Source organism: Ctenocephalides felis, unplaced genomic scaffold (assembly GCF_003426905.1).
Source record: "Ctenocephalides felis isolate EL2017-DRISC unplaced genomic scaffold, ASM342690v1 CF-g0.4_SCAFFOLD_01886, whole genome shotgun sequence".
Lineage (NCBI taxonomy): Eukaryota > Metazoa > Arthropoda > Insecta > Siphonaptera > Pulicidae > Ctenocephalides > Ctenocephalides felis.
The window spans coordinates 103,788,397-103,800,247 of NW_020538040.1; the positions used below are offsets into that span (position 1 = coordinate 103,788,397).

At 27.7% G+C, this 11,851-nt stretch overlaps 1 protein-coding gene across 1 annotated transcript in view; it reads left to right on the forward strand.

The window, feature by feature from the left end:
* Positions 1-4,032: 4,032 nt before the first annotated feature.
* Positions 4,033-11,851, forward strand: part of LOC113375624 (lachesin-like) — a 312,938-nt gene continuing 305,119 nt past the window's right edge. The window contains exon 1 of the mRNA XM_026615555.1: positions 4,033-4,213. Within this exon, the coding sequence (XP_026471340.1) occupies positions 4,174-4,213 (40 nt within the window). The 5' untranslated portion in view covers positions 4,033-4,173. The remainder of the gene's footprint in view (positions 4,214-11,851) is intronic.

Consider the following 11,851-nt stretch of genomic DNA (forward strand, 5'->3'; position numbering starts at 1 on the left):
GAGGTAAAATATAACGGCCAGGAGACAAAAAGGTCCAATATTATATTTTTAATTTTAAAGGGATTTCAGAAAATAATAGCTAATTATTCAAATAATGCAAAATATTTCTATTTTTATATCATATGTATATTTTTTACAGAGATAACAATGAATATAACCGTGATATGGTATTTTGCAGAAATATTTATTAGCAGAGTTGGAATAACTATTTGTTCAAATTATCTTATGTAAAACTGTTTTACAACTTATTTTACTTTTCACTTACTATTTTTTATAGTTTACACCTTTCCCAGGGTAAAGGTTGAGTTAGTCCATTTTACCCCGCCCACGAGTAAGCTTTTCTAGAGATTATATAAAAATTTGCTGAATCTAACTTAAAATTATGATTACATCTTATAAAACAATTAAAATACGTATAACAACGAAACTCACAACTAAGAAAACTAACAACGGAAGAAAACACTTTCATTATGGTTTGTTATTTTCTTCCAATTGTAACGCAAAAAAATCAAGGTGATGGTTGTTTGTACATATTTTTTGAATTTATGTTAGTTTTCATCACTAATTTTTGAAGTTAATAGGAATCATTTAGGAAAATAATGAAAACAATAAAAAAATACGAACTGCCTGAAAAAAAGTTGTGTTACATATTATTTATATACATTTTATCAACATATTATTTGTGTTCGAAATTAGTATTATTAAAAATGTTGCTTAAATTTCGCCGTTAAAAATTTGACAATGGTACTGTGGAACTGACGGTTATTGGATTTTCTAACATGATAGATAATGGTACTTAATCAAAAAGTTGTACTCCTTAACAATGAATTTTGTGAAGAAATTTCCATGCTTGCTGAATAGGCTCGTGGTTAGATCTTTGTCCTTCCAACAAGAAGGGGTCAGGTTTGATACTCATTTCAGAAAACCTGATGCCACGTAGTAAAGAAATAAGTAATCCACTGAAAATAGTCCTTATTGACATAACTGCATCCAATAAACGGTCAGTAGTATTAGTTATTCCGATAATAAGTTATTTTGATAAAGGTTTGTAAAATGGACCATTGTTTTTAAGGAATTCTGAAAAAGATTGTTTATACTATTATAACAACAATAACCATGATAAATCAGCAATGTCAAATTATCATCCTTGATCGTATCACATCGTTAGTGGCGTGGCCTATTACTCCACCGGATCGGCATACATGTTCATAAACGCAGAACGGGGAGCCCCTGAATGACTATTGTAATTTACTCTGACAATATACACACCTGCTACTCGAAAGGAAGGTACTTGATGTACGTTGCTTTTACACAAACCCCTAAACACACACGCACATACACACACTTGTTTGATACAAATGGCAATTGTCGCGTTCGTATTAGAAAATATTACTGAATTGCTATAAATCTCAAATTCAGAATTCGATAACATTACTTTTTGCATCTTGCATTTTTAAGTTCTAGAAAATAAGTCTAAGAAGCTGAAGTAAAAGTCTAAGACCGCTTAAGAAACAAAATTCTAAAATAGTTTCTTTTTTGCATTCATGATCGATTTTTCTTGGTATGCATATATTTATTGTCATTCAAAATATACATAGTTTTTTAAGACAATGTGTTAGTATTTATGCCTTTAAAGAGTTTATCTCGATTGAAATATCTCCTTTTTTTAACTTCCCATAGGGCAAGTTATAGTAGTCGCAAAAAAATCGAAAATGAAAATTTTTATACATCTTTACGTTTCAAAGGTTTCTGAATATGGTAGGTAGGTACGTTTTTGTGTGTGTGTGTATGTGTGTGTGTGCGTGTGTGTATGTGTGTGCGGATACGATTTCGGGAACATCGATCAGTCGATTTAAATAATTCAAAAAACATTTTACTTGTATTAACAAGATGAAGAATTGATCAAATTTTCATGAAAGCAGGTATAGCGGTTTCGGAGATCTAATGAAAAAAGTAAAAAAAATGCCATTTGGCGGTCAAAAATGATCACTAAACATATGCACATCAAATTATCAGATATTTTATAGAGATTTTAACAATAAGTATAAATTTTGTTTACATTCCTATGGGTTCCGTGCCAATGTTTATCCGTTAGACGGCGACGCGGCGCTTACGCGCTTTGACGTTTCGTCTCTGTGCTGTCAAAGCAGTATGATTGCTTTGAAAAAATGTTTAAAATTTCCAAAATATGTCAAAGTAAAGAAAACATTTTTTTTTCAAAAAAAATTTTTGTCGAATTTATAGTTTCTCAAAAATCTAATTTTTTCGAAGTAAAACTTTTTCAAAAATGTTAATTGTTTTTAAAATAATAATAATTTTTGGTACGGGAAGTTCCAGCAAGTTGCCTTAAGGCACGATGCCATGCGCCCCACTAGTTAACATTTTATTTTGGATCGTATGACCATTTTTTAAATCTAGTAGGAGATTCCTCACTCAATTTCTTTAAATATATGTTTGGGTGACCTAGTAATTTTTCGTGGTATTTTTTTATTTTTGTTCTTTTATTACTCATGATCGATTTAAACGTTTTTAGAGCATACATATTTTTTTTTATTTAACTCAAAAAAATAAAAAATAATATTTATTTATTTTTTCGCTTTGTCAAATTGCAAAGATAGATTTGTTAAATAAGACTATAATTCTATTATATTCTTATCTCCACATTGCTAACAATTTTTGAATTCTGAAAAATGGATAAAGATTTTTTGATAAAATGTGGAGGAAATTATGAGTTAATTATGAAGAAACGACTCTGCCGATCGTCGTGCAAAATCAAAAAAATCTAAGTAATCAGCACAAGTCCTTATCAAGGTACACCGAATATAAATCTCTGAATTCGGTTCAGCGATTTTTGAAAAACGTCGACAAAAGGTCAAAAATCGGTTTACCTAGAAACACACCCATACATTGACACCTTTTGTCTCAAATGAATAAGGATATTACGAAACATCGAGTAAACATTAAATTAGTAAATTTGTATAAAAATAAATAAACTGCTATAGTTTCACACAGTATGAAGTCCTACTGAGCTAGTTAATTATTATCTAAAGATTCTAAATATCTAATAGAACACATATATCGTTACGAAAAATATTAAAGCTAATTCTTTTTGAGAAACATCCCGTAAGGTGAGTTATTATAATCGCGAAAAAATTGAAAATGAAAATTTTGCCGTATTCTCACATTTTAGAGGTTTCAAAACATTTTGGCATACCTTAGAAAAAATGGATGTATTTTCGTGTGTGCTTGTGCAGTATATATGTATGTGCGGATACAATTTTTCGCCGACGTTTTCGAAAACGGAGCAACCGATTTTGATGATTCAAACACATTCGATTTCTATATCGAGCCCATCCAAGATTAGTTTTTGTTTCGAAGATACGGGACAGAAAGTGGAAAAATTAGATATTCAGTTTTTAGAATCCCATTAGAATGTGGAAAGAAGGTCCAGCAGTTTTGGAGATAAAGAGAAAAAGGTTAAAATAATTCATATGACAGTAAAAAATGATCATCAGATACACGCGCATTAAATTATCAGATAATTTAGAGTGTTTTAAAAAAGTTTTATTTTAAATTTCAAAATTGATTCAGTTTGCGTTATTCAAAATTATTCTTATAATTAGAAACATGAGATAAGATTATGTTTCAAATTGAGCTCGAGATTCGGTTCTGTTTATATAATATACTCGTATAGTCCCATTTATTGAAACATACTTAAGTGTTTTGTGCAACAAGTTCGAAGAATATGAATGATAAAAAATATTTTTTTTAGTTAGTTTTATTCATTATAATCTATTTGGAAATAATTGAAATAATTGTTCTTAATAATCGATCAATAAGTTTTATTGATTATGATTATTTTTATTCCTCGAAAATTAAATACAAAAGTGCCAGCAATTTGCAATAATGCTATGGCTCCACTAGTTTATGACTAAAATTCCTTGCGTTGGATCTATGGCTTGTATATTCTATGACCTCGTACATTGGATTTGTTATCAAATATGGCAACTTTTAGATAGGGACAATAGATATTAAAAAATATATTAAAATCAGTCATCGTTTGGCACTCGAGGTCGGTCGGCATTTGTTTTGATTTAGCCGAGTGCCCTTTGTTCGGATCGAAGGTAGTGTGTAGTGTGTAGTTTTACCTAGACAATACTAGAATATGTTCATATGTATGGCATATTTATCAAAGATACTTGCAAATCAAATGGTAAGTTAACTATTCTCGCCATTACTAAATGTTGCACATTGTAGTGTATTGTATTTCATTTCAAAAAATCATAGCTTTGATACTGGAAACAGTTCAAAGGTGCATTTCTACTGGCATGCTTGTGCATGCTAGCAATGAAATATTGTACAATAAACAGTTTTAATATTTTATTATCTCCACTATGTGAAAAGTTTTTTAATTTATACAAAAATTAGCGGAAAAAAATCTTGGAAAAATATATACCTAAAATCAATACCCTACAAAAAAAAGAGAAGAACAATTACACCATATTTATCATTGCCAGAAAGATTTAGGGGTCAACATTTTCCAATCCTTGAAACGAATTCATCAAAGAAAGATCGCAAACGCTGTGTAGTTTGTTTATCAGAAAAAAAAGATACATTTTATCAATGTGAAAATTGCCATGTGGCATTATGCATTGATCATTTCGAGCACTATCATGTTGTGCAAACTAATTAGATTTCATTCCTCTCATAATTATTAATCTATTATGAAGTAAAATTTCTTTATTTATGTAGTATTGCTTTTATTTTTAACATTTGACAACATTTTTATTTAAATACACAAAAAAAATGTTTGGTGATAAGAACAAATTTTTCACTTTTCTATGTGATGCAAATGGGTTAAGTAAATTAAAACCTGTAAACTTTGTCTATTAGAATATTAATAGACATGATTGATATGGATGAACAACGTGGAAGTTTCAAAAATTATTCTATTATCAAATTTTAAATCACGGCATTTGGATTTGAAAATCCAAACAAATATCATTGGACACATGCTTATAAAAATTATCAGATACATATTTTATAGAAATTTTAATAATCTGTTCATGCAACTTGTCAACGCTAAATGTTTCTTTGCAGCATTAGTTTGCATAATAGATTATATTTGTGACGTAATAGAATGTATATGGAATTTTGCAAGGTATGCAAATTAAAGAAAATATTGCCGAGTTTATTTTTTTTGTTATGGAATACTTTCGAAAAGAATAACTTGTATACAAGTGCGGTTCCATGCATATTCATACGACAAAGGTATAACGGGACGCCTTGCGCAAACTTTTTGCCAATTCGTCGCAACTTTCGGCCCGAACTCTTCTAACAAGTAAGATAAGATGCTATGTATAAGTACGACGATGATATACACCTTCCTTCGGTGCTGATATAATATAATACTCAATACCGAGTTTTAACAAAACTTTTTTTATTTTCACGTGCTACGGAGAAATATGATGAGAAAGAGCTCTTTTACGTCAAAAGCAAAACTATGTAGAATATCAAAAGGCGACGGCACTCCGAAATCATGTTATATTATTTTGTCAGAAAAAATATTATTTTTTTTCAAATTATGGCGGTTTTTATTTTCAGAAAAATGTATTTTATACTAATGGAATGGAATTCGACAAAGTTTTTTCTTTGATATCTAGGCATATGCTTTGTATTTTCTATATTTAAATGTGTAAGTATAATGTGTTGAAGATATCTCGAACTGGAATATAAATAAATGTATATATATATATATATATATATATATATATATATATATAGTAAACATAATAAATAATTATTGTGTGCACTTCTAATGCAATTAGATTGTGTGTCATTCAGCGGTTTTTATAATTATCATACACCAATCGAAATTAATATATAATACACGCCAATGTTTTATTGGCGTGCATCATGTAATAAAATATTAGTTAACTTCGATTGGTGAATGATGGGTGTGATTAATCAAACCGTTTAACAATACAACATAAGTTAATCTCTCATTCCATATTTAGAACAGTTTGGCACTAAAAGAAGAATATAGAATTGACTTTCAAAACACGTAATTAAATTGTTGTAATAACTATCGTTGAGATAAAGATATTGAGTACTAGAACCAAAAAAAAATGAAGCAATATTTAATCGTATAGTGTCAACGTCAACTTTTTTTTATTAAACTTATAAAATATTTCTACTATTACTAATATTACAATCCACACAGACACACACACATATATATATATATATATATATATGTATTATATATATCTTATATATAAAAATGGAGCTCTCGATCAAATGATTCGGTAAAACCCGAAAACGGCTAAAGCGATTTGGTCAGTTTTAGTCTTGAAAAATTTATGCTAATCAGTAGGTTGACGGAAAGGTGAGATATTGTTGTCAAAATCGCGTAGAAACTTTACATTTTTAATTTGAAACTTTTTGTAGAAGCCTAATTTAAATAAAACAATGGACGGTGGCTAATACGTGAAATGTCAAACGTTTTTGACAGATGATGTTCAGTTACTTTTAACACTTTGGGGACGGCTGTCCACCTCAGTGGACAAACATACTTTGTGAGGCACAGGCTATTTTCTAAACAATAACTCAGTTTGCCCGAAAAGTTGAATAAATCACATATAGCAGTGATAAACAGTATTGTATTTTGAAAATAATTTTAAGTTATTTTAGTAGTATTTTTAGCCTTTTTCTTTGCCATATGGTCTTTTTTTAATATTTAAAACGACCAAACGCTTTTAAATATGGCAAAAAGACTTGTAAATGTTGTGAATTAAGCAGTAGTGAAAATGAGTTTCAAATAGACATTCATACAGACAAATTTTACGAAATTACTATTCGCACCGATGATAGTGATGAGTGTGATGATGATATTATCCAACCAATAAAAAGAAGAAGTTCGACAAATTAAATGAAGAGCGGAAAGACATTAGCAAATATGTCGATGAACAAATATACTGACTAATCATTGGCATATTCTAAATGCGAGAGAAAGAAAACATGTTATTGTAAAACATGTCACCATTCTTTATAAAATGATCAAAAATTAATACTGTAAATGTATGTCCTTCAATGACCAAATTTTTATCAAACAAATTGCATAACTTACACAATAAAATCAAGTTTACAGCCGTTAAAATAGATTGTTTTGAATTCGGTGCCGTCCCGAAAGTGCTAATAGAAAGTTTTGCGTGAATATTTAATTATGTTTAAATTGTAGTAGGTAGATTTGTTTGTAGTTATATTTACACACCAAAACGTTATTAAACGGGCCGTAAGTGTTAATAAATGTTAACTTTTTTGAAATGTTAATATGAAAACGCAATTTTTGGCATATTTTTCTCAAACACGGTACTCTAAAAGATCTCATTTGTATAATTATATACTCATTGGTATTTATAAAACATTTTCTAGGTTATATTATTTTTTATTTATGTTCTTTAAATTCAGAACCTAAATTTATACCCCAGCTATAATTGCCCATAATTTATCGAAGAATAGATAGTAATATATGAAGGTCCGAGATTAAAAAGGTCCACCACCGATGTGTCAATAACCAGTAAAGTTAAGCATTGTTTAACAACAATATTTGAAAGTAGAGGGAAAAAGATGTATAACCAGCTATAACCTTGATTGTCATTACTTTGCTATCGGGAGATAAACGGTAATCTTTGAAAATTCATAATAAAAGTATTTTCTTCTGTTGGTAGTTTTTTTAGCATTAGTTAAAAATGTAATTATTTTGTGAATACCTTTAAAATTAAAGCAAGACATTAAACCTGCTTGCCACCTGTCCATTCCAACTTACCCCGTCTATAAGGTAAAAAGGTTTAGATAACAATTTTTTGAAAGATATCAAAAAAGCACATTTCTACAATGATAAAATAGCTGGCAGTTTTATGAATGTAGTCAGATAATTGTTCGTTTGAAATGTGTTATTAGTTGTGATATAGTTGGTTTGGTTTCCACAATATAGTTTATATTTGCTCAAAGTCAAATTGGACCTTTGTGCCTCGCTCTGCTCTACATATATACTTTTTATTAAATTTACATTAATTCATTGAATGTTACTTGAAACTTTTCAAAGAGCAGGTCAAAATACTTAATTCATTTTCTATCTCTCCTCGCAGAAATTTGAAATTTTTTATAAGCTCAGTAGTATTCACATTATACACAAAATGCAAAATCCAAAAAGAATCTGAATAACTTGCAACGTAATCAATAAGTCGAAAGACTAAAAAAGACTTGGATTGGATTATAACATGTTTCTATAGAAAATGTATAAAACGTCCAGTGTATATAGACAAACTGATGAGGTTTATTGTTTTTACAATACCTCATTGTATATAGCATTCAAACAACACATCGTTACACACTTAAATTCAAGTATTAATATTTTTTATTCTCTAGAAATTGTTTAGAAAATAACTTACTTAGCAAAACAACGTTTTCCGGGTCAGCTAGTATATATATATATATATATATATATATATAATGTGTGTGTGTATGTGTGTGTGTTATATACTATTATACTGATAGAAACATGAATTCTTATTATAATTTTATTATAAAAATGGTTTTTGTTTAATAGACATATAATTTAAAATCCTTTGTTTTCTATAGCACAAAAATAATATAAAATTTCTACAAATTTACAAAATTTTCCGACGCAATTTACAAAAAATATATAATTTTTTTAAAAAAAACTGCCGATAAAAATCATAAAATAAAATTTGAATTTTTTAAAATATGTCTAAAATAATTTTTCTTTTTTGTTACAAGGATAAATGCTTCATCATTTGTACAATTTGTTCACTATTATTTGATTTCTGGGTTGCTGTCTTTTGTGATGATGAGCGCAAGTTTAGATTTTTCACATTGCTGCTGCCGTTATTTTGACCTATGTATTGTTGAACATCTACACAAATTAATTTATATAAATTAAATGTACACATATTATATACATATATATATATATATATATATATATATATTTATTACTTTTGGATTCTTGTTCGAAACTCTACAATATATATATATATATATATATAATATATATATATATATATATATATATATTAAAATAAAATTTTATTTAATGCATACATAAGTAAAAAAAATAATTCAGTTCGATCTATACAATCTAAAAAACAAATTCAATATACACAAATTTAAGTTGTTTAATAAATAATCAAATATTATATTTAAATATATTGATTGAATTAAAATTTTAATGTAAATCATAATTATTTTTTTAAATTTATTAATTAATTTAGATCTGCTAAAATAAAAATTGTAGTAACATAATTTGATTAAATTATAATTGGATCATAAAGGTACCTTTGCATTATAAATATTACGTATTTAAATATATATCAAATATATGATCACCTGCTTAATGTCATTTTCAGCGCAGTTCAAATAGATTTCATTGTGGAGCTTTTGACGGCTTTTCGATTTTGAAAAACGCGAATTTTGCAGTTTTTTTTGTCAGTCTATAAATTAATTAATAAATTATATTATAAAAGTTCATGCAATAATAATTCAATGATTTTTTTACTTTAAATTCGCTAAGTGTGTAAACATGGAAGTAGCAAACCTCCTGTAGGGATGAAAACTAATAGATTCTCCCAGGTCTATGTGCGGAATCTGGAAATAAAATTTCGCGTATTTATATATATATATATATATATATATACATATATATATATATATATATATATTATTAAAACTTACTTGTTTCCATCCTACAGCGTTAAGAGAATCTTTGGAAAGTTTCTTAAGTTCTTTTTTGTACCTAAATCAGAAAAAATGTATAGAGTGATACTTGCAAATTTATTTTTTGCTTATTATTTTAAACATAGTTATTATACACACCTGAGATCATGCTGCTTTTTTGCATTTCGTATCTGCAAAGTAATAGGTTTTTTATTTTCATTTATAACAAATGTATTATTGAAATCGAAAACTGAAATTTTACCTGTTGAATCTTTTGCGCTAGAGATGTATCCCGCGGCCGAATGGAGCTTTTGCTCGACTCTCTGCCACGCGTTCGGGAAAGAATAAATTTTGATTATTCATATATAAGTATATATAATATATATATATAATATATATAATATAATATAATATAATTTGTATCGTTGTGTTAAAAAAAATAATCTGCGAATTATTTAAGTAGCAACTGAGTTAGTATTATAAATAAAATAATGTTATTTTATCAGAAAATCTTATTGATGATTATGTTAGAAAAATTCAATATTATTATGATTTAAATTAATATTATTAAAATTACAAACCTAAACCTAAATATTTCATAAAGAATCAAGTGCATGATTTATCTTCTTAATATAAATCATGTGCAAAGCTATTATTCAAAATATTTTGACCAAGTGTCCAGATTTAAATTATTAAATTGATTAAAGGATTTATACTTACACACGCGGAATATAATTGTTCATAGGCATATTTATATAGAACTGTGCAGGTCTTTTTCGTCTTATCAGGCTCTTGCTCAGAAATGTTTACCTTTGAGAGCAAGAAAAATAATCGTTAAAATGAATAATTGTTACTGAAAATGAAGACAAAAATATCATGTACTTAATATAAATCATGCGCTAATTTGATGTAAATATTTATAAGAACTTGCTTGCTTTATATTTTAAAACTAATATTAAAATATTTTGACTAAAATATCAAATTCTGTATTATTAAATTATTTAAATAATACTAACGTATATTGTTGATTGTTGGCATGATTTTTTTTCTAAGCGAATTGTTGGGCTCTCTTTAGACATCGCGGGTTGTTGCTCAGGACGTTTTCCCTTTAATAGCAAAAAGAATAATTAATCGAAATTACTAAGCTGAATTTTTATTGTTAAATTATCATTGATCAATATAAAAAGTGAAGTTGAAAGATCGTTCATATTATTTTGTTATTAAAATAATTTATACTTACGCACGCGCCGAATGTCTGGGCAGGAGTTTTTTTCGCAGAAAGCTTTGCGGGCCTCTTTTGACTTATCGGGTATTTGCGCAGGAAATTTTCCCTTTAAGAAGAAAAATAATCGTTAAAAATAAACTAGTGGTGTATAGCATCGTGCTCTAAGACGATTTGCTGGAACTTCCCGTACCAGAATTAAATATTCGAGGAAAAAAATCAGTTATGAATAAATGTTGAATCATTGACAATTGTTTCAACATTTTCAAATAGATAATTTTATTTTATCGTTTTTTAAAATATACAGTGACGATCTTATCGCTCAAAACACTTAAGAAAGTTTACATTAGCAAAATATGCCGTATGAACCCATCTGAGCATTTATTTCTTACGATTAGATTAACGCATTTGAAATATTTACATTTTCAAACTAAATTGTAAATTTAAAATTCATATTTAAACTATAAAACTTTGTATATTTTTGAAAATTTTGAAAAGAAAAATCTGAAAATTTTGAAATTTGCTTAAACCGTATATGTAAATTAAAAAAAAACTTAACAATCTTGGTACGGAAGTCAACAAAATTGTAACAAAATTAGTACTCACATTTTTAAATTTATATCAAATATCTGATAATTTCATGTACAATGTCTAATGATAATTTTTGACCGCCAAAATATTTTTTTCTATTTTTTTCTTCTCTCTCTGTATCTCCGAAACTGCTAGACCTGCCTTACCAAAATTTTCATCATTTTTTATTTCATCAGTACAAGTAACATGTTTTGTGAAAAATTCAAATCGGGTACTCCGTTCTCTCAAAAATTGAATTACAGTTTTATATCTTGTCTTTGTATATTTCAGTTTTGTATCTTTGAAATGGCTGGACCTGTC